Below are 21,562 nucleotides of genomic sequence, written 5' to 3'. Positions count from 1 at the left end.
TCTGCTTTCAAACAGCTTTACTACAAATCTTTTACTGTACTGCACTTTAAGCTGCAGTTCAACCTGTAGCAGCTGCTGTCTCCCAGTCTTATTGCTGACCAATCCCTAAGCTGTCCTCATAGCAGTTAGGACTTGTCCTGCAGCATTACACCCAGCGAGGTTTTATTTCTTATGAAGGGAATTGGCTGTTAACTCCCCCACAGTAGGACATGCTTCAGTACGAGCAGGAAAAAGACCTTCACAATAAATTACCTCAAAAATCCTCCCAAGATTCCTCTGCAAGGAGAGAATGGGCGTAACCAACACTGTCTACACAGAGATTACCAGAATTCAGCTGTCCTTAGCATCAGCCCTTTATTAGATGCAGCATCCAGCTGTACAGAGGCTGAAACAAGTGGCAGCTTTTCCTCTACATTCCAAAGCCTGTCCCAGCACCAAATGGATGAGAAATAACACCACAGACAACGATTACTTACAGCATTTACATGCAGACTGAACTTCATATTTAAGTGAAGTCAGCATGGAAGGAACTCAGCACTGGTTTAAGTCCCAGGATGACCCAGAGAAATGTGCTCAAGCGGAACGTGTCTCACCAGAGCACTCCAGCTTTTCCCTATGGGAAGGCAGGGAGGACAGCTAGTCTCGGTCACTGTCGCTGTCGCTGTCGCTGTCACTGCTGTCGCTGTCTGACTGGATGCTCTCCAGCGTCCTCCTGCAAATATTAAACAGTTGAGTCAAAAAATATGTTGAAAAAACCTTTGGAACCTTTTGCTTGAAACAAGATATCCAAAACACTCAGTGAAAGGTCACATTCGTTCCCTTCCAGGCATCATCAATAGGGGTTATTTTTTGAGGTGTGGATGTCAGTACAAAAGCACATCATCATTCTGAAAGCAAGTTGTTAGCTGTGCTAGCAGAGAAGCCTTTGCACAGGAATTATCCCTCTAACACCCTGCCTACTATACCCCTACAGTGATACCATAAAGCAGGCCAACTTACTTCTGGTTTTCAGAGAGTTCAAATTCCTTCTCTATTCTGCTTTTAAGCTTCTGCGATGAAGGAAGACCAAGGGATGCTGCCAGCTTCACCAGCTTAATCGCCTCCTCCGGGGAATTGGTTTGTTTAGCACAGTTCAAGAACTCATCCATCACCAGGTCACTGTAAGAGCAAAGGCAGAGGGTGGTGGCTCACAGAGCCCCAGGTGAGGTGGCCATTGGCTGCCTTAGGGTGGGAAGGGAGGGGACACTTTTCAAATGACAAAACCAGCCCAATTCTGCTCCTGCCAGAGCTGTTACAAATGCACCTCAGCTTTCACCCCATACCAACATGATGCACTTTGGAACTCCTGTCCTTACAGAAAGCAGTACTGCACAAAAACGGATGGTAGCAGCTCACTGCCAGGATGAAGACCCCACCTTTACAACAGCCTAAGTAACCCTTCCCCCTTTACAGCCCCCACATGAGGCCTACGCTGTGGACAGCAGAGGTACAGAAACATTAGGAGAACACTGATTAAAATCCCAGGCCAGCATGTCTTTGCTGCTGTGATGTCCATGGGTACAAAGAGCTCTGCTCCTCCAGCTCCACTGCATGTCGTAGTGCTGGCTCTGCTCCTTTGTTACCTGTACAGCTGCTGCACATTTGTTGCCTTTCAGCAAGAAGCAAGCGTTCACAGCTGGTACTGCAGGGAATACTGCAACCAGAGAGCCTTGAAGTCCATTTCTAACAACATGGAAACCACTTTCCTTTCACATTCACAACCCACAAACTATCAGCCATGGTACAGTCTCATGGTACAATTCCTTTCTCTACTCCCCAAACTGAGACAGGGGCTCTGAAGGGACCTGGCAGCCTTAAGTCTTCCTTCCAGGCTGCAGAAAAGGGCAAGCACAAAGTGCTGTTAACAGCTGCCCTCAGATATGGTCTGCTATTATCGGTCATAACAGAAGTGCAAGATCTCAGACAAAAGCGGACTGGGTACAGAGTCAGAACCCAGATGTACTCACGTGGGAATCCTATTGATTTGCTGGAAACGCTCCATCATGCTCCTGTTCAAAAGGAAAATCAGAAAAAAAACACAGGCATAGACAGGTGTTAAACCTCTGGGACAAGGCCGAGATGAAACACAGGTGAGTTCTATTTCCTAGAGACACCCCTTAGCTCCAGCACATCCAATACCATATGCTTATAGATGCATCACATGCCACCTAACGTCACTGAACAGCAACACAGAACACCTTCAAATACTACAGAACAAATGACCAGTGTGACTGGTGATGAGTTCACATTAAAATCTTGGGGTTCTAAAAATATTCACTTCAGTTTTAATTAGACCCAGGGCTAATTAAGAACTTAATTATCCCATTTAAGCTCTTCAGGAATTCGGTGAAGAGTTCTAAAAGTTAGGAAACGGGAAGCTGTAGAAAATCAGCTGTTCTACACCTGAGTTACAGTATTACCAAAGAGCTCCTGACAGCCACACACGTACCACGCATCCTGGGTTCTCCCAGCCCTGGAAAACACCACAGTGACACTGCCCAGTGCACTGCCCGTCCATTCCAGTGGGACCTGATCTCTCCCGGATTGCTCATGGACTGCTTTGATATCTTCTGCACACTTGGCAAATGCCAGTTGGACCTGTGAAAGGATCACACTGTTAACGCTAAACAACTCCGGTCAGGAGAGCTGTGTTTAGAGACATCTTTTACTCTTTTCTTACTGGGCTTCCTTACCTCTGCAGGGTGCTGATCCCTGCTCATCAAGGACAGAATTTCTTCCAACAGATCTCGTCTCTTATTAAACCCCAGCTGTTTCATATCTGTTGAGATACAGACAGCAGTCAGTAGGATATTTTCTATACGCTGAAACCATATCTGCATTCTTGTCTCCCCAGCTTAAAAAGAATCTCAGGAATAACATCCTTCTTGCCAAAGCATCTGACCACAGCTCTTCTGAGCACCTCCAAGCACTCCCCAACACCTCCCACTGTGCACTGCTCCCAGCTTATATCCTCACGTAGCCACGTGGCTCCCACCAACCTTCCCAGACAGACGGGATCACTTCCAAGTGGTTGGCTGCATCCAGGGCTTGGAGGAGGTCCAAGATGTTTTTAGGACTCGGATAGAAGAGCTGATGAAGGAAGAATCACTTCAGTGGACTGTAATCGTACTGGTTCTGTGTTGTAAAGCTTTAAAGCTTACAGTAGGAATCACTCACCGAAGGGCTCATCTCTTTGTACCATTTCAACACGACATCAATTTGTTCCATCATACACAACAATGAAAAGAATTTTGACCTACAAGAGGGAAAACAGCTCTAATTTGGTAACAACTGGATTACACGAAGGACCAGAATATTATTTTAATGAACTTACAGGAGCATCTCCAGCTACAGTGTCTTAATATGCTTTTCTTCAAATCAGTACACTAGTTAATTACATCCCATGACTGCAGAACTTAATTACATTAGCGAAGGTGATTCAGATGCCAGGATTACAGTCAAATGGCAAAACTGCCTGTAAGTTTAGTGCCTGAATACATCTGGTACTCTGTGATCTCTACATACAACAGAGATGCAGCCACTTTTTGTGGTCTCCTGAACTGCCATCCTACATGGATAACAGGACTGTAAAAGATTCCTCTGGTTGGTGTAATGTTGGATGGGGATTAAGCTAAACTGAGGAGATGGAAGGGCTGGATCTACAACATTCCTCTCTGTCCTCTGGGCAGGTAACATTCAAATCTCAGTTTGTACTCAAATTGATCACAACACTCAAGATGCTGAATGTTGAATGCACTTCACTCACCAGTACAAATTTAAGCGATCCATGTCCAAGAACTTCCAATTGTCTCCCTTCTCCATTGCTTTATTTAAACGATAGGCAAGCTTGATATCCTTAAGATCACAGCACTGCAAGAAATGAGTCAGGTGTTAAAGATACCAAGTGTAACACTTAACACTTTCTCCCAAGACTCGCTTTCACACAGACCAGTAACAGTCTGACAGCAAACGTCCTTAATGGAACACAATTCAGTGCAGTGACTGCTAAGCACTTTTCTTACATGGGACAAATGAGTGACTCTCTCTCTGGGCAAAAGCCAAAGCTGCTGTGTGAGCTGCACTGACATTCTCAGGTGTGGAGGTGGCTGACTGCTGCCAGAAGCAGGAGGCAGGCTCAGAACACAGGCAGCTGTGTAGCTCTTTGTACCAAGAAATGCATGAACAGGCAAGTTACCAACTGAGAAATATCAAATAAAAAACCACAGGATTATGCAGGAGGGTTGCAGAAGGTGATGGACACAGGTGAAAAAGGGAATGACACTGAGAGCTAAATCTCACATGACAGGCTGGAAAACTCATTGACAATCCAGTAGGGATGAGTTACTTACCACCTGCATGGCATTGGTAAAAAATCTGGCTGAAAGGGAAAAAATGACGCCTGTTAGTTTCCAGCTTTCAATAAGACACACAGCAACTCACTAACCCACCCTCCTGAGGGACAGACACAACATTTTCAATTAGAAACTGAATGTGCAGCTAAATTTGACAATATAGCAATGCAGGTGATCTGTTTGGGCCTGGACAGCTTTACAAAAGCTACGTTCTCATTTGAGCTATGGCAGAGAACACAGAGAACACCAAGACAGGTGTTGAGGTACGTCACCCACCTCTTCAGCACGCCCACAGCTGTCCAAGCCATTACAACTGCCCCTCTAACACCCGACTGTCAGACAGACTGAAATACATACCATCATCAGGGTCCTGGGGAGTGAAGCTCCTCTTTTCAACATCATCCAGCACCTCAGAGACGATGCTTGATGGGGCAAGATCAACTGTGGGACAAACAAATAAACAATATCACACCTCAGCTGTACTATGAACTTTGTTGGTACAGAATCTCCTCCACAAAGACTGAGCAGCCTTTATCAACTCAAGAAAATAGGTTTTCTGAAGGATTCTTTCTTCTGTTGAAGAAGTAATTCTACTCTGTAGCGTTTTGTTCACTCAAGTGGAATCAGAGCAGTTAACAATGTTAGGGCTGCACACCTTTATGTGAGGTCATAAATCAACTGCTCTCATCCATTGCATTTGGAAAGCATTTAAACCAGATGCTACTCGAGATACATTTGCAGACAAGGTAATACTGCACATACCAGTTTTATAAAATATAGAGAGAAGATGATCATACGTTGCAAGGCTAGGCTCTGAAAGGCAAAAAGATTGAAATTAGCACAACATTCTCAACTGAGCATTATGCCCAAGCTCTGATTCACAGTCTCCATGCCTCCTAGTCAGGCACTATCCATAATTTACTCAATCACCCCTCTCCCTTTCACCCTAACGATGGACCAAACCTCCTTTACAAAAATTACAACTGGAAGAGACAATGTCTAAGAGTAGATAATCAGCTGGAGCATCATATTGCTAAGGGACATGTGGCCAAGATTCCCTGCTCTAATTTAACAGCAGTAATGTTTTGTACCTAGTTTTCTACTCTACATGCCTTTAGTGTATCAATAAGCTGTTATTTGAGCAAATCATCCTCCACCACATATAAAATCAGTTGTGCAAATACTACCTGCCCACTGCATGCCCACCTGTCCTTGAAGACCTAGATGTAACTAGGTTAACAATAAACATGGTCCTAATTTAAGAGGCTACAGCATCCAAAGACTTCATTCTGGCTGTGGCTTTCTGGTTCTCTTACCAATTTCAAGTGCTTCCATCTCCTTCATTACTGGCATGGCCATACTTCTGCCTACACCACCACATCTTCTCAGAGTCTTCAGTACAGCATTAAAAGTTCGCACATTTGGTTGCACTTCCTGCTGAGCCATGTGAGTCAAGAACATCTTAAAAGGAAAGTAAACCCTTAGTGCTTCACACATGATGGATCACAGTTTATCATCATTCAGGGAGGTATATTTCCCCAGTCTAATCCTTTTCATAGCCTGCAAGCGAACAACACTATCTCAAGTAACCACTGCAGGGAGTACTGCTTCACCTCTAATTAATTTAACTGAGAAAAGATTACTTAAGTGACATCACATCAGAGCTTTGAGACTTCTGACCAGAATATCAAAGAAATTGTTAAACTTACTAACTAATCTTCCTCTCTGATGCTTTCTTGTTAGTACTGGAACCTCTAATGTTACTACTCCTCTAAATTCTATTTCCAACACAATCAGTCACAAGTCAAAGAGGAGCTTTTAACCTAGTTTTTTAAACCTCCCATTATATTCTATGATCATAATTATGATTTATGATCGTAATTTCCCAATTTCTTTCTGGCTTGGCAGTTCTTGGATCAGTATGTTCTCAGAAGACAAACCGTTCTGTAAGGACAAAGTTAGATTTGGTACATCATTCACTCCTTAACAGCCAGTTGGTATTTAAAACAGCATTAATTCCTTCGCAGCAGATACTGCAATCTTCTTACAAAGCTCATTTTCAGCATCAGCCTCTGAACAACAGCAAACTTACAACACAGACCCAGGCCCTGCACTGTAAGCCCTTTCCTTTACCTGCTTACCTTGATTAACTCCCATCTTTCCAGGAACCTGTCCTTCAGAAATGGGACTGCTGTAATCAGTGCATTGAAGGTGTGCACATCAGCTGGAAAGCATAACATAATTCCTCTTAATTGACAACTATATTCTGTGGAGAACTACTTGTAACATGGCTCAGTCTTTGGCGAAGTTCTCATGCAAACCTGTTTCCAGTGAGCCAGCCACACGCCAGCTACACTGATAACAACAGTTTGCACTCAGCTCCCATGATCTAGCTGAGGTCCGTACCCCTGCGCCAATCATCACTGCCATGACAGAAATATTCACATACCCACAACTCCTTTCTTCTACTTCGGAGACCATCATTCAAAACAGGAGATGCTTACCCTTGTGCCTGTCATTCAGCAAGTCTGTGTACATGTCATAAGCTTTAGCAGAAGCCCCGTGCTGGAAAAAAATAAATGAACAAAGCAAATAAACCATCTCTGCATGTGAGATTTCACAAGCTGAAAATAGCCCTCCTCGCACTAAAGAGAATTTTACCTTCACCATCCCACGGATCATTGTGCAATAGGAGTGTGCGTTCCTCTCGGGCATTATCTTAAATATCCTTTCAGCATTGTTGTTTTCCCTGGAATTAACACATGAGCTCAATGTTAAATGAACTCAATATAAGATATTTTTAGGGCTGACACTCAAATACATTCATCCTCACCCTCTGAACTGTTCTATAATCACTTTCTAGATCTCCATCGATGCTTCATAGAATCACAGAATTACCCAGGTTGGAAAAGACCTTGAAGATCATCAAGTCCAACCGCAGCCTAACCAGTACCCTAATTCTAAAAACCCTCCACTAAATCATATCCCTGAGCACCACATCCAAATGGCTCTTAAACACAACCAGGGATGACGATTCAACCACCTCCCTGGGGAGCCTATTCCAGTGCTTAACTACCCTTTCTGTAAAGAAGTGCTTCCTAATATCCAACCTAAACTTGCCCTGGCGCAACTTGAAGCCATTTCCCCTTGTCACCAGTGAGAAGAGACCTGCCCCACTCTCACTGTAAGCACCATTCAGGTACTGGAAGAGGGCGATAAGGTCTTCCCTCAGCCTCCTTATCCCCAGACTAAACAGCCCCAGCTTCCTTAGCCTCTCCTTGTAGGGCTGATTTTCCAAGCCCTTCACGAGCCTTGTTGCCCTAAAAAAAACCACTTCAAAACATTATCCATACTATTATATATATATACTGGCAGTGCCTTCCGTACCTCCATCTAGAGGCAGATGGGTGCAATCCTCTTCGGGGAGGTCTCTTTGGAGTCTCCTGCTCTGAAGCGTTCACCTGAAGAGATTTTTGCACAAGTGAGTTTCTCAGAATCCAAAGTTGCAATTAAACATCAAATGATGTGTTTTAGTTACAGAAGTTCAGCAGCAATTTATATGCTACTGAAGATGAATATTCTGAATGAGTTGCAATAAAATTATTTAGACTATAATGTTTGAGAAGCGATAATGAGATTAAGAATACTGTTTGTTACTAAAAATACAAGATGAATTAAATGCTTTTGTGGAGTGGAAGGGAAAAATTACATCATACTAAGTATAAAACCCTTTCTCTCTCAACAGCCATCCCAGGGACAGGAAATGCCAAACACATCTACAGCTGGAACTGATTCCTTCAGCTGACAATAAGAAGCCCTCAACTTTATTAAAACTCAGTTAAGATTCAAACTGGAATCCAGTGAACATGCTGATCTTCATTAGAGAACTCTTTGGAAGCAAATGACAAAACCAAATCTGGCAGTGGAAGCAGGTATTTAAACACAGTTCAGCAAACCTAGTCAATACAAGGTTGTTGCTGTTATTAGGTTCAGCTTTTGCTGGTAGGTCAGACAAAGGATTTTTACAACTGCAGTATTTCTAGCTGCATCTGACCTGCCTCATACCATCTGCCAGGTAAATGGGCACAGGGCAAAAACCTTGAAATCACCCTTATACACTCTTGCAACTTAAGAGGTAAATAGAGCTCAACAGCTTTTTCATACCTCTGATTCTTCCAAATCCTCCTTTTCTTCTTTTTCTTCAGATTCCTTTTCCTGAGTAGATTCTCCATCCCCATAAAAGCATAACAAATCTAAAAGGCTATTAGTGGTCTCCAGTGATACAGGTGTACCTACAGGGAATAACGATGCACAGCAGTCACAAAGAAATGAAAAAACGTTACTATTCAATGCACATCCATAACAGATCATTTTCTCTTCTGACAGGGAAGTTACCTAGCAATTCTGTGAAACAGAGGTATAAATTAACACCTTAATGAACCTATTTATAGTAGAAGACAACTTCAGCAATGGACTTGAGTATTAGTCTCACTGAATGAGTTTTCTTGACCAAGTGGAAGAAGGGAATAGCAGCTGGCAGCTTAAACTGTGAACAGCAACTGAAATGCCAAGTGCTTTTTATGACTACAGCTTCTTTGAGACTCCTATGTGATATGATACAAATTTATAACTGACAAATGAGCAACACAGTCATGAAACTGCCACCATACAAAACCTAGATTTCCTCCGGTGGTAGTTACGCCGTGCAAAGAGAGAATTCTACTTTTATGCTTGGGTCAAATTCTGCTCCCTTGCAGACAAACTCAGGCAGAAAAGTGGCAACACATGAACAAGCTACCTCTACATTTCTCATTCAAGGTGACTATCTGACATTGGCCTGGGCCAGCTACTAAAACATGTTTTTGCATGATTTAAGCAGAGCTTTATTCTGGAACCTGGCAGGTGATGACCATACCTGCTTGTAGGAGCTGATCAAACAGGTCCACTGAAGCTTTCACCATTCGGAGGTTGATGCGTTCTTTCAGAGCTTCCTCATTCACACCTTCAATCTGAGGTGTACATATCTCAGGCATCAAACTCTAAAAGCACAAAGGATAAGTCAAGCATATGCTCCAATCTCATTGTTACAACACTAGCAGTTAAAGTTTTTGGCCCAGTCTCACAGCAGATTTCACTACCTGACAACACACAAATACAATGGAAAACAAACAGCAAAAAGCTTACTGGTATGTTTGGTTCAGCAAGAATCTTGTCAAAAAAATGAGGATATTCCTTAATAATATATCTTGCAGCATTTCTCCCAGACTCTTTTGACAAGGAAAGCAGACGCTGCATAGGAAAAAGAGAACAAGAGTTTGATGAAGCATGTAACTAAAAGGCTGAGGAAGGAAAAACAGCTTCCATAACATAGAGGATTCCAATGGGACCAAATGAACCTCATGCTTTTTCTTCAACTCTTTATTATAATAAACACGGTAAGGATGTCTGTTCCTTAAATTAGACTGTATTATACTTCTGTTACTTAGTCATGGATCAGATACCTTAAATCTCACATTAGTATCTCACGCTCAAGATTCTCTCTCTTCTTATATACATAACATGAGGAAGTTCCTTCCTATTTTACATCTACATTCGCTGGCACCACCCACCTTTCATCCACCCAGCTGTTCATTGATAAAGCTAAAACTCCCAGGGGTTGACTAGGATGATTAAATTAATCATATGCTGTTTGTGTAGTAACACGCATCCCAGTAACTATTTGGTTTTAAATCACACGGAATTCAACTTAACTAAACCATAAACACAAAATCTCTATGTAGCACTTACTTTCTATACCCAATACATACAACTACAATGCTTAGACTAAAGAATTACTGTAGGATTCCAATCAGAAAGCTATCAAGGATTTTTACAAGAAATACTCACAGCGGTGGCTGAATTTCTTGGCATAAGGTAAGGGTCATCATAGAACATATAATGAGCAGCAGTAGGATCCTGTAGGAAGGAGAACCCAGGACTGAAACTTACAGTTATATACTCAGGAACAGTGCTCATGATATGGTAGAGCTGTCCATAATGCTTACATAAGTACTTCTTTATTTGCTTTCTACAAGAATTACACATGCAGAATGGGTTCAGCTATTTGGAAGCTGTTTAAAAAGCATCTGTGTTATGCACGTACATGTGGGCTAACAAAGCAACCACAAAAGGGTCTTTACTGTGATCATAACAAAACTACTCACCCTTTTCACAGTAGAAGCCAACGTTTGGAGAACTGCTAGTTTATCCCTAGGCATAAAACAAGCTTTCATTAATACAAGGTTGCAGACTTCTAATGTGACCTATTGGATTCTAGGCAGCATAAGTACAGCTTTGTAAAGATTTTCAGTTCAAGTCCAAGAATAGAGCAACGTGATTTCTCTTTTTCAACACCTTCCAATGACATACTAATATGAAAAGCCTCTTTCAGTAGTTAGCAACGTAAGGTTGTCTTTTGCTACAACCAAGTTCCAATCTCATTCAAAGACATGATTAAATTTAGCTGTCAAGCAATGATTTTTTTCCAGGCCAAGACACATTCCCACAGTACAAACCCACCAAGTTTTCCTTCGTGGGAGCACAATTTCTTCTGGAGCACCTAGAAAAAACAATATTAAAATTGTTATTAGAAACTAATAGAAAACCTTGACCTAAAGAAAACTGATGATTTGAGCTAATATATTCGAAAGTACTTAAAGTCTTCAAAACCACAGTCTGATATAGACCACTACAGATAACAGAAAAGGCTGGAGGTTGAAGTCCTGTATGTAGACAGGATCAGAACTCCAAGTTTTCTTCAACCTCAGTGCTATCTATCCTCTTACTCATAAAGTTTCCTTAATCATCCTTATCCTGTATCTTCCAGCTTAAGCCCCAGATTGTCTCATTCCTCTCTGGACTCTCAGAACTAAAAAGACCAACTCCTTGTCATCAGATGTTGGGGATATCAAAACCTTATTTCATTTCAAAGAGTAATTGGGCAGCTTGTGGTCTGGACATGGATAACAGGCTGGAATGAGGGGAACCAAGTAAAATTAAGCCAGGAAATCTCCGCACAATAAAGACGGTAGGAAAGTAAAGTGGGTAATGATGACATTCACTAACAGACTGTGCTGTGTGGAAGCTGTGAAAGGAAGGAACTCGTAATTACAGCATCATACCTTCGGAGTTTTCAACAGTCTTCCCAAGAGCTGCATTAGTAGAAGAGCACCTATAATCCAATCAGAGTTTTGAATGAATAGAAGTCAAACTAATACAACAAAACTATATTAACGACGTCCTGGACTACAAGTCGAGAATCCACAATTGATTTAGGGGGTATGATGGCTGCATCCCAGCAAGCAAACCACGAGCAATATTTCATTTGAGGAAAACCCTTAAATCAATCCCAATCGCTTCAGTAACTAAAGGCCACTTTAACGCCCCGAACCCAACCCTGTGGTGAGGACAGACCCAAGAGAAGCCACCACAAAGGCAGCTCGGCCTCCTTGAAGCCTCGCTGCCGCCGTTCCCCTCTCCTCAGGGCGAAGGATGAAGCCATGGCGGACTCTTACCGTCCGCACCGCCTGCTCAGCGCCAGCACTCGGTACCACGAGCTCAGCCCGACCCTCCCAGCCGCCATGCCGGCCCTCACGCAGCGCTATGTGGGAAGGAAGATCCTCCCATTCCATCCCTCCTTCCCCCGGCAGTGCGTATTGCTCCAGGCCCCGCCTCTCCCTCCTCCTCCTCCGCCGGCACATCGTGCTTCCGCCCGTGGCTGCCCGGCCGTTCCGAGCGCTGTGTTGGGCCATGAGGCCGCCCAAAGTGGTGCCGTGGTGGAGGTTCGCCAGGGTGTCCTTCGGGTTGTACAGCGCCGACGAGATCAGGTGAGAAAGCTGAACCCCAGGCATTTGTACAGGCTGGGAGGAGTGGTCCTTGAGAGCAGCTCGGCAGAGAAGGACCTGGGGGTCCTGATGGACGAAAGACTCAACATGAGGCAGCAGTGCGCTCTGGCAGCCCGGAAAGCAAATGGGATCCTGGGCTCCATCAGGAGAGGGGTGGTCAGCAGGGATAGGGCGGTGATTGTCCCTCTCTACTCGGCTCTTGTGAGGCCCCATCTGTTGTACTGTGTCCAGGTGTGGAGCCCTCAGTACAAAAAAGACATGGAGATTTTGGAAAGGGTCCAGAGGAGGGACAGGAAGATGATCAGGGGGCTGGAGCACCTCCCCTATGAGGACAGGCTGAGGGAGTTGGGTTTGTTCAGCCTGAAGAAGAGAAGGTTGCGGGGTGACCTCATTGCAGCCTTTCAATACCTGAAGGGAACTTACTCCCAGGAGGGGAGTAAACTCTTGGAAAGGGCTGACAATAGCAGGACACGGGGAAATGGTTTTAAGTTAAAAGAGGGAAGATTTAGGTTGGATGTTAGGGGGAAGTTCTTCACTAGGAGAGTGGTTAGGCCCTGGAACAGGCTGCCCAGGGAGGTTGTGGATGCCCCGTCCTTGGAGGTGTTCAAGGCCAGGTTGGACGGGGCCCTGGGCAACCTGATCTAGTAAAGGTGTATGTTTGGTGGCCCTGCCAGGCAGGGGGGTTGGAACTACATGATCCTTGAGGTCCCTTTCAACCCGGATCATTCTCTGATTCTGTGTGTGATAGGATCAGAGGTCAATCCTGGTCGTAACATTAACATATATTTCCTGTTTTTATCTATTTTCCTGACGCTGTTTTGTATTCTTTCTACTTCAGGAAACTGAGCGTAAAAGCCATAACAAACCCTCAGTATTTGGATAACGTGGGGAATCCTTCTGTTAATGGATTGTACGACCTGGCTCTGGGGCCTCCTGATTCCAAAGAAGCGTGTGCAACGTGCATGCAGAACTTCAACAACTGCCCAGGGCACTTTGGCCATATAGAACTGCCTCTGACTGTCTACAATCCTCTGTTTTTTGACGTATGTATGCTGAATTATTGTCTCACAACTGAAGCAATGTATTGTGTTCAGCCACCTACTTTTATCCTAGAGTTTTCTGGACATTCAGGTCTTGTTCAAGCTCACAATAGAGATATTAGTGTATTTGTACCTGCAGGTCCTCATGTTCCAGAAACCTGGGTCAAAGTAGATGATGCTTGACTACTTATTGACTTATTGACTACTTGACTGGCCTCTTCTGCCAAGCAACAAACAGGACCCGAGGAAATGGCCATAAGTTCTATCAGATGAGGCTTAGACTGGACATAAGAAGGAACTTCTTCTCTCAGAGAGTGGTCAGGCACTGGAATGGCTGCCCAGGGAGGTGGTGGAGTCACCATCACTGGCAGTGTTCAAAAGGTGTCTGGATAGAGAGCTAGAGATATGGTTTAGGGATTTTCTGTAGGTATAATAAAGGGAGGACGGTTGGACTAGATGATCTTATAGGTCCTTTCCAACCTTGTGAGATCCTATTATATGTTTCTATAGCATTACACTGAGTGACAGCACATGTGCAAGCTAATCAATCTACCAGAATAACTTTTTTCCCCTCTCTTTTTGTTCCAGAAACTTTACCTTCTAATTCGAGGTTCTTGTTTAAATTGTCATATGCTGACATGTACTCGAGCTGTGGTTCATTTGCTGCTATGTCAGCTGAAGGTTCTGGAGCATGGGTTGCTTCAAGCTGTCCACGATCTTGAAGTCGTCTTAAATAGGGCAAGTAGTCCGTCTTTCTCCATTCATTTATTTTAAGTTAATGGTGCTGTAATTATAAACTTATCTATATCCTGTGCTATTTCTTTCAGTTTTTAGAGCAATGTGAAGGTGCGACAGCTCTAGAAATTGAAGAAGAATTAAATCGTCATGTTGATGAAATATTGCAAAGTCAAGAACTGAGCAATCAATGTTCAAATGTAAGTAGAGTCAGTGCTCCTGCTGGGACCTCAGATTTTATCCTTGTCATATAACAATGTGCAGAAGGAAGTCTGTATTTGATTATGCGGACTCTAGAATTGGTTCTTGAGTTTTGAACTGTAATATGTATTTTCTCCCCTGTCCCAAAGTTGGAGTAACAATGAGCTTTGGATGAAAGATGCTTTGTTTTCTGTTTTTGCTCACCAGGTGAAAAATGTTTGTGAGTGTAGAAATAAATTGATATCCCAGTTCTGGAAAGCACATATGACTTCAAAGAAATGCCCAAACTGCAGGTAAGTTTAGTTATGTGAGGAATTAAATAGGTGGTGTGAAGTCAAATATTTTAAGCCTCTTTTCTGTGTTTTGTTTTTCTTTAAGATCAAGGAGATCCCTGGTGCGAAAAGAGCATAACAGCAAACTGATAGTTACTTATCCTACTACAGTGTTCCGTAAGGCAGGACAGGAAGGTATCGTGGATAAACCAGCAGGTAAGATGTTTGTCTTCTGCTCAAATACGTTTGCAATTACTTGCCTTGATTTAAGATGGACAGATTCCTAGCAATGAATATGTGCTTTTGACTTGTGCATTGAAAAAAACAAATCATAAAAAAAGAAAGGAATAGAATCATAGAATTACTCAGGTTGGAAAAGACCTTGAAGATCATCAAGTCCAATCGCAGCCTAACCATAGTACCCTAACTCTAAAAACCCTCTGCTAAATCATATCCCTGAGCACCACATCCAAACACATCCAGAGATGGTGATTCAGCCACCTCCCTGGGGAGCCTTTTCCAGTACTTAACTACCCTTTCTGTAAAGAAGTGCTTCCTATTATCCAACCTAAACTTGCCCTGGCACAACTTGAGGCCATTTCCCCTCATCCTGTCACTTGTCACCAGTGAGAAGAGACCTGCCCCACTCTCACTTTAAGCACTTTTCAGGTACTGGAAGAGGGCGATAAGGTCTCCCCTCAGCCTCCTTTTCCCCAGACTAAACAGCCCCAGCTTCCTCAGCCTCTCCTCATAGGGTTGATTCTCCAAGCCCTTCACAAGCCTCGTTGCCCTTCTCTGGACCTGCTCCAGTATCTCCATGTCTTTCCTGTGCTGACGTGCCCAAAACTGAATGCAGTACTTGAGGTGAGGCCTCACCAATGCAGAGTACAGGGGCAGGTTGTACTCGAAACAACTCAGTAGGTTCAGCAGTAGATTACCTAATTTCCATTAAATTCTAGGTGTCTGCTTTAGCTTCCTATTCTGTGACACATTCAATGACATTCGTTCTGTGACTCCACCAGCTTGTAGAATACTACTTAGGGCTTTTTGTTTCTAAACTCCTTAGAGCAGCTCATAATCCAGTGGTTTATTTTGTTATGTTAGTGATTTAAATAGTCATTCTGGAGAGTCAGGGGAGTTGCCACAGTTAGAATAGCTTGCCTTATTCTTATAGACCCTTCTAACATTCACACGTGAAGTATTACTAAGAAATATCTCCCCCCATCAGTTATCAAAGACCAAGATATTTCAGTTGAATATTTGAGTCCTGCTTGTCCTTTTGAGCTATAGGCAGACTCTTCATTTTTGCTTTGATCATTTGAATAGTGGTGCAGTTTGCTATTAATCAGATAAAACATGCTTCAGCTGTTTTGGATGAGTTGTTACTTATACTTTTATCCAGCAGCCACATAAATGGCTTGCTTTTTCAATACTGAGAAGACTCTTTGATTAACATGTTTTATTTCGGGATATGAAATTAACGACACTACTTTAAAGGAGGGTAACACACCAAATAAATGCTTTTGTTGCCGTTTTCAGTCTTTCCCCTTGCTGGAAACACCACTGTAAGCAAACAATAATAAACCTTTCAAACTAACTGATTGTATTTTTTATTGTTATTCTCACCCCCCTCCCCTTTCTTTTTCTCTCCTTATAGTGATTGATGAAACTCAGTTAGGGAAGAGAGGATACCTGACACCAATGACTGCCAAGAAGTTTGTCTTGGCTCTGTGGAAGAATGAAGGTAATGTTGGTTCCCGTTTGAATTCCTTTTCAAATCTGTACCTTTTGCTTTGAGAGCTTTTGGTTGAAAGATTTTTAGGGACAAGAAGGGCTGGTTCCTAGTGAAGGCAGAGCATTTGGTGACCTAGTTAGATCAGCTGTTATCAAATTGCTGCTTCTCAAGGCTTGCTTGTTTCTTATGGAGAATGTGATGTCCGTGTGGCTCTGTGCTTACTGTTCCCTATGGTTTTATTAGTTAAAGACTGAATGTTTTGAGTTTCCCATGCTCTGAATGTGCATAAGTTGGACGGAAAAGTTGAAGGATTTCATGTTGTAGTCACAGCCAGTAGCTGTGGACTGTTTCTTCCAGCTCTTCTGCCATATTTTCTTTTGTTATGCTCTGCGTTTCCATTTGTTTCTAAAAAAAGCTGTGACCAAAAAGAACAATAGTATTCTTTTTAAAGCATTTTGGCCTAAATGTTCTTTTAAACAAGCTCTCTAGTATTTAATTTGGCAGAGTTTTTTGACCTGATTGACCAATTGTGTCTGGGGGTTTGAATTCCCAAACCAAAGCAGTAACAGTGTGTTTATCTCTTCAGGTTTCTTTCTACGTTACCTCTTCCCTGGGATGGATCCCCATAAGGACTCAGCTTTCAGCCCAGACACGTTCTTTTTAGATCTGCTTGTGGTTCCACCTTCAAGGTAAAGGTTCCCCAAACAAGCACAAAAGAAGTCATAGGGTTTAGCACAGCTCCTAAGGAGCCAGAAGATGGAATAAGAAATAAGTGGAAATATTTATGCTTAGTATCTATGAATATTATATGCTGTATAGTGCAGTAGAATTTCTTGTTATGGAATCATTCCTCTTTATGACTGCCTCAGTGCAGTAAGTGAATGGGTGTTGTTTTTCATGCGTAGGAGACTCATAATGCCTCAGAATGCCTGAGGTTTATTACATTACTTTTTGGCAACATTAATTGATCTAAAATGATTTTGATCTGCCATAGGTATCGTCCTGTAAATCGTTTTGGAGACCGGATGTTTACGAACGGTCAGACTGTGAACCTGCAGGCTGTCATGAAAGATGCCACCTTGATCAGGAAGCTCTTGGTTTTCATGGCAAAAGAACAGTGCCAGCCAATTAAAATTGTAGAACATGACATCCAAACAGTAAGAGTTGCTGGTTATCTTATTATCTGCTTTTTTGATATATGGTTACAGTTGAATGAATGATGGTGAAGAAGGAAGCTACTGTATCTCCTAAGCCTAGTAGGGCCACTAATATGATCAGAGGGCTGGAGCACCTCTCCTATGAGGAAAGGTTGAGGGAACTGGGCTTGTTTGACTTGGAGAAGAGAAGGCTCCTGGGAGACCTCATTGTGGCCTTCCAGTACTTGAAGGGAGCATTTAAACAGGAGGGGGAATGGCTGTTTATGAGGGTGGATAGCGACAGGACAAGGGGGCGTCTTGTATCTCATTTGGAGTAAAGAATAGTGCAGTTTAACCAACACACATAACCTACATGGCAGAAATAAATCACAAAACGTGCTGAACACTTTTGTTTTTAAATTTGTTTATAAATTGTGTTGTTAAGAATTCTTTGATATTGGATGCAATTTCAGCTGGACGTGGTTTACATCCTGAAGTGTCGGGATTTTTAATATGTTTTAGTTATTGAGGATGTCACCACTAGGTGGGGATGTGCCCTTAAAATGTGTATACGGATTATTTCTGGTCTGTGAGTACGAAGTGATGCAAGCTGTCAGATTTGTGTTTTTATGTTAATATTGGGCTTTCCAGTAGCATGGTGGCTCTTAGCCCATACTGACCAGCCAGTAAAAAAGCTAATTTGGGAAGAGGACTGTTTGCCAATCAATCAGTTATTAAAATGCTGCTGGAATATAGCTGCTATCTTTGAAGGTCTCTTTATGTTTCTAAATCTTCACAGCAGACCTCTCTGAACACTTAGCTATAGTGGCAATGTTAACATATCTTTCAAATCAATGTCATCGATGAGTTGCATTTGCTATGTAATGTGATAATTAGCAAGTTTTTTTTATTAAATCCAAGTCTTTTCTGTTTCTGTAGGAGACAGGTGAGAATGATGAGCCTCTGGACCGTTCTGTGCTGGCAACGATTCCAGGACAGACCATTGCAGACAAGCTTTATAACGCTTGGATTCGTCTTCAGGCCCACGTCAACATTGTGTTTGACAGTGACATGGACAAACTAATGACTGAGAAGTACCCTGGTATTCGTCAGGTGGGTAGCAGAGGGGTGGTCTTAAAGTCTGGTCTTTGTGTATCACTAGTTGCTAAAGGGAAAGAAATTGATAGAATAAGAAACAAGTGAAATATTTATGCTCAGTATGTTGGCGTTTTCATGATGCTCATTTCTGTTATGTCTTGAGAACCTGCCTGATATTGTGTGCTTTTATCTTTCACTATTTAATTGTTAACTTTTGTTTTCAAAGCTATTAGAGAAAAAGGAAGGACTGTTCCGCAAGCACATGATGGGAAAACGTGTGGATTTTGCAGCTCGTTCTGTCATTTGCCCTGATATGTACATTGGTACCAATGAGATTGGCATTCCCATGGTAAGAGGAAATAGAGGAGTACCTCCTTATGTAATAAACTGTACAGCAGTGTTTTCAGCTACATAGTAAGCAGTTTAAAATGGAGAGATTTATGGGTTTATCTAGACTTTTTTCCACCTTACCACTGTGTTAATGAGGGTGCATTGAAGAGCAGGTAATTCTTACTGTTATACTAAACACTAAGCCTAGGAAAGAGGATGGAAGAAGAAAAAGCTGCCCTTGCTTCCATCGTTAATAAATTAGTACAAGTTTCATAAGTAGGTCCTGTTTCAATGTTGATCTTTGTACAGTGTAGCCTGTAACAGGCCCAACAGCCTTAAGGCCCATAGGTTTGTCACAGCCTTCATCTTTAATGAGTCCTGGAGATTAAACCAATCCTGAACTTATAAACAGTCTTTTCTGCTTGCCTGTATGAGAACAGTGAGCCTGATGGTTATGGCAGTGTTTCTTTTCTGCTCCACTTGAAAATCAGAAGGGCGTAGTTTACTGCTCTTAGAGTGCAGATTTTAAAGCAGAAATATGTCCATTTGGTATGACAGTAGGTTGAGGAGGAATTTCTGTTTACATTTGATCAATTAATGGTCAGCCCTATTTTCTCAATAATTTGTTGTTATATTTTTTAAAGCAAATGCTGAACTAGTTGTTTCTCTCCTCTTTTCCTTCTGATCCAGGTGTTTGCTACCAAACTGACCTACCCTCAGCCTGTCACTCCCTGGAATGTCAAAGAGCTGAGGCAGGCTGTCATAAATGGCCCAAAGGTTCACCCTGGGGCTTCCATGGTCATTAATGAAGATGGATCTCGTACAGTACTGAGTGCAAGCAGCTTGACCCAGAGGGAAGCCATAGCTAAGCAGCTGCTCACACCTTCTTCAGGTGCACCCCAGTCAGGACTGAAGATTGTGAGTATGACAAAGACTTGGCTTATCAGAACCCTTCTCTTTATGGCTGGCTTTTTTGTTCTTGCTGGTGATTCTCAGGACTGCTCACAAAGGCTCCCTGAGTGAGGTTATCTTGTCTTTCAGCATGTGGCTTGGGAAAGGTTAAAGTGCTACGTGAGAGGAAAAGCTTTGTGCTGTTTGGAGTTTTAGTAACCATTTTTTTCATCTTTAGTGTCTCTTAATGTGCATTGTGTGGCATTCATCTTGCCAAGATGCTGAGTAGTCTTTCTTACAGCGCTCTTACAGTCTTTGGGCAGTCTTTGTAGTATGAGAGGTAAAATACTACTTTATGTCATTACTTTTGCAGCAGTTAATTTCATCTTCCTTAAATTACACCCTATCTTAAGGCCCCAGATTGAGTGTTACAGTGAGATTGGCTGGGGTGCTCACAGGTGTTGGTGTGATTACTGAGAGCTGGACTGGGGAGTTGTAATTTTGAGGGGCATGACTGTAAAACTGCATCTACTGTAAATTCACTTCTCTGAGACTTTTGGAGTTGTCAGTCCCTCAAACACAGTTTCATATTGGCTGTTTTTATCAGGTGGATGACTTACAAAACAAATGAGAAAATGTATGTTTTTTTTTCTTCACCTTTGATCCCCGTATTGCTAAGGGAGAAGAGAGGTTAATGGGATATGGCTTGAATGCTGTTACCTTGGATTGATCACTGTGGTTTGTGGGTGTTAATGGAATACATGCAGTCATTGAATGTGGTTTGGTGGAGAGCAGAGAGATTTGGGAGCAATTACTCTTGTTTCATTCTTTTAAAACTTCAGCACAGACTGTTGTACTAGAAGGAAAGTGTTTGGGATTCATGTGTATTTTAAGGTGTGTTATTTTTTGAGACCTGCATGGAAACACTTGATAAATAGAAACAAAAATCCTCTTGCAGGTTTGCCGTCATATTAAAAGTGGAGATGTCCTGTTACTGAACCGTCAGCCCACTCTTCATAGACCCTCCATCCAAGCTCACCGGGCCAGAATCCTGCCTGGAGAGAAGGTGCTGAGGCTCCACTATGCCAACTGCAAGGCATACAATGCTGATTTTGATGGTGATGAAATGAACGCCCATTTCCCACAGAATGAGCTGGGTAGAGCAGAGGCCTACACCTTAGCCTTTACTGATGAACAGTATCTAGTTCCAAAGGTAAACAAAACTTATTCCCACACGAAGTCACATTGTTTAAAATACTTTGTTGTTGTTTTCTCTAAGGATTAATGAGATTAAACTTGTTCTTTGTGGGGTTTGTTTTATTTCTTAGTTCCTTTTCTGTCTCTGTTGTCAAAGGTGCTGTTTCCCTCAGCACATCCTTGTTGTTCAGGCTCTGTTACTTGCTTCTCATCTCCCCAAGCCCTGCTTTTGTTTAGAGAACACCTCTCACATCTGAACAACCTTATTCCTTATAACTCTCAACATCCAGAAGAGTTTTACTGTAAAGATCTTGACCTATTATCTCCAAATCCTTTTTCTTCCATATTTCTGTAGGATGGCAAACCACTTCCTGGATTGATCCAGGACCACATGATTTCTGGAGTCAGCATGACAATCCGGGGCTGCTTTTTCACAAGAGAGCAATATATGGAGCTTGTTTATCGAGGACTAACAGACAAAAAAGGAAGAATTAAAACCTTTCCTCCTGCCATTATGAAACCACAACGATTATGGACAGGAAAGCAGGTAGTTATCATTTGTTGGAGTAAAGAATGCTGGTTGTTCTAAAGTAAGCAGAACACTGATATTAAGAGCATTGCTCTAGGGAGCTGCTGAAAAGCTGGATCCTATT

General features: G+C 42.5%; 2 protein-coding genes and 1 non-coding gene across 3 annotated transcripts in view; 1 reads left to right on the top strand and 2 right to left on the bottom strand.

Moving 5' to 3' along the window:
• Window positions 1–337: 337 nt before the first annotated feature.
• On the bottom strand, window positions 338–12,036 carry PTCD3 (pentatricopeptide repeat domain 3). The gene is made up of 24 exons (XM_015862586.3): window positions 11,945–12,036; window positions 11,552–11,601; window positions 10,950–10,989; window positions 10,595–10,640; window positions 10,278–10,346; window positions 9,576–9,680; window positions 9,307–9,430; window positions 8,556–8,683; window positions 7,779–7,852; window positions 7,053–7,140; window positions 6,896–6,956; window positions 6,533–6,615; window positions 5,708–5,852; window positions 5,154–5,204; window positions 4,749–4,832; window positions 4,389–4,417; window positions 3,806–3,909; window positions 3,217–3,295; window positions 3,039–3,129; window positions 2,733–2,818; window positions 2,489–2,637; window positions 2,007–2,048; window positions 1,000–1,158; window positions 338–712 (listed from the first exon to the last, which is right to left on the bottom strand). Exons 1-24 carry the CDS (start codon window positions 12,010–12,012, stop codon window positions 637–639), a joined length of 2,031 nt encoding a protein of 676 aa, XP_015718072.2. The 5' UTR covers window positions 12,013–12,036; the 3' UTR covers window positions 338–636.
• On the bottom strand, window positions 6,679–6,821 carry LOC116653442 (small nucleolar RNA SNORD94). The gene has a single exon (XR_004307269.1). It is a non-coding gene; the product is annotated as a small nucleolar RNA SNORD94 (small nucleolar RNA).
• Window positions 12,037–12,113: 77 nt separating the features above from the next.
• The window catches only part of POLR1A (RNA polymerase I subunit A), a 28,186-nt gene continuing 18,737 nt past the window's right edge, over window positions 12,114–21,562 (top strand). Inside the window, exons 1-14 of the mRNA XM_015862578.3 lie at window positions 12,114–12,256; window positions 13,113–13,317; window positions 13,903–14,052; window positions 14,142–14,249; window positions 14,458–14,543; window positions 14,629–14,738; window positions 16,180–16,266; window positions 16,844–16,946; window positions 17,252–17,414; window positions 18,333–18,506; window positions 18,718–18,840; window positions 19,512–19,739; window positions 20,671–20,925; window positions 21,265–21,456. Coding sequence (XP_015718064.2) covers window positions 12,180–12,256; window positions 13,113–13,317; window positions 13,903–14,052; window positions 14,142–14,249; window positions 14,458–14,543; window positions 14,629–14,738; window positions 16,180–16,266; window positions 16,844–16,946; window positions 17,252–17,414; window positions 18,333–18,506; window positions 18,718–18,840; window positions 19,512–19,739; window positions 20,671–20,925; window positions 21,265–21,456 — 2,061 coding nt within the window. The 5' untranslated portion in view covers window positions 12,114–12,179. The remainder of the gene's footprint in view (window positions 12,257–13,112; window positions 13,318–13,902; window positions 14,053–14,141; window positions 14,250–14,457; window positions 14,544–14,628; window positions 14,739–16,179; window positions 16,267–16,843; window positions 16,947–17,251; window positions 17,415–18,332; window positions 18,507–18,717; window positions 18,841–19,511; window positions 19,740–20,670; window positions 20,926–21,264; window positions 21,457–21,562) is intronic.

The sequence above is a fragment of the Coturnix japonica genome, chromosome 4 (genome assembly GCF_054131305.1).
Source record: "Coturnix japonica strain WE chromosome 4, WE-NBRP24, whole genome shotgun sequence".
Lineage (NCBI taxonomy): Eukaryota > Metazoa > Chordata > Aves > Galliformes > Phasianidae > Coturnix > Coturnix japonica.
This window is presented reverse-complemented; position numbering and strand designations above follow the sequence as displayed.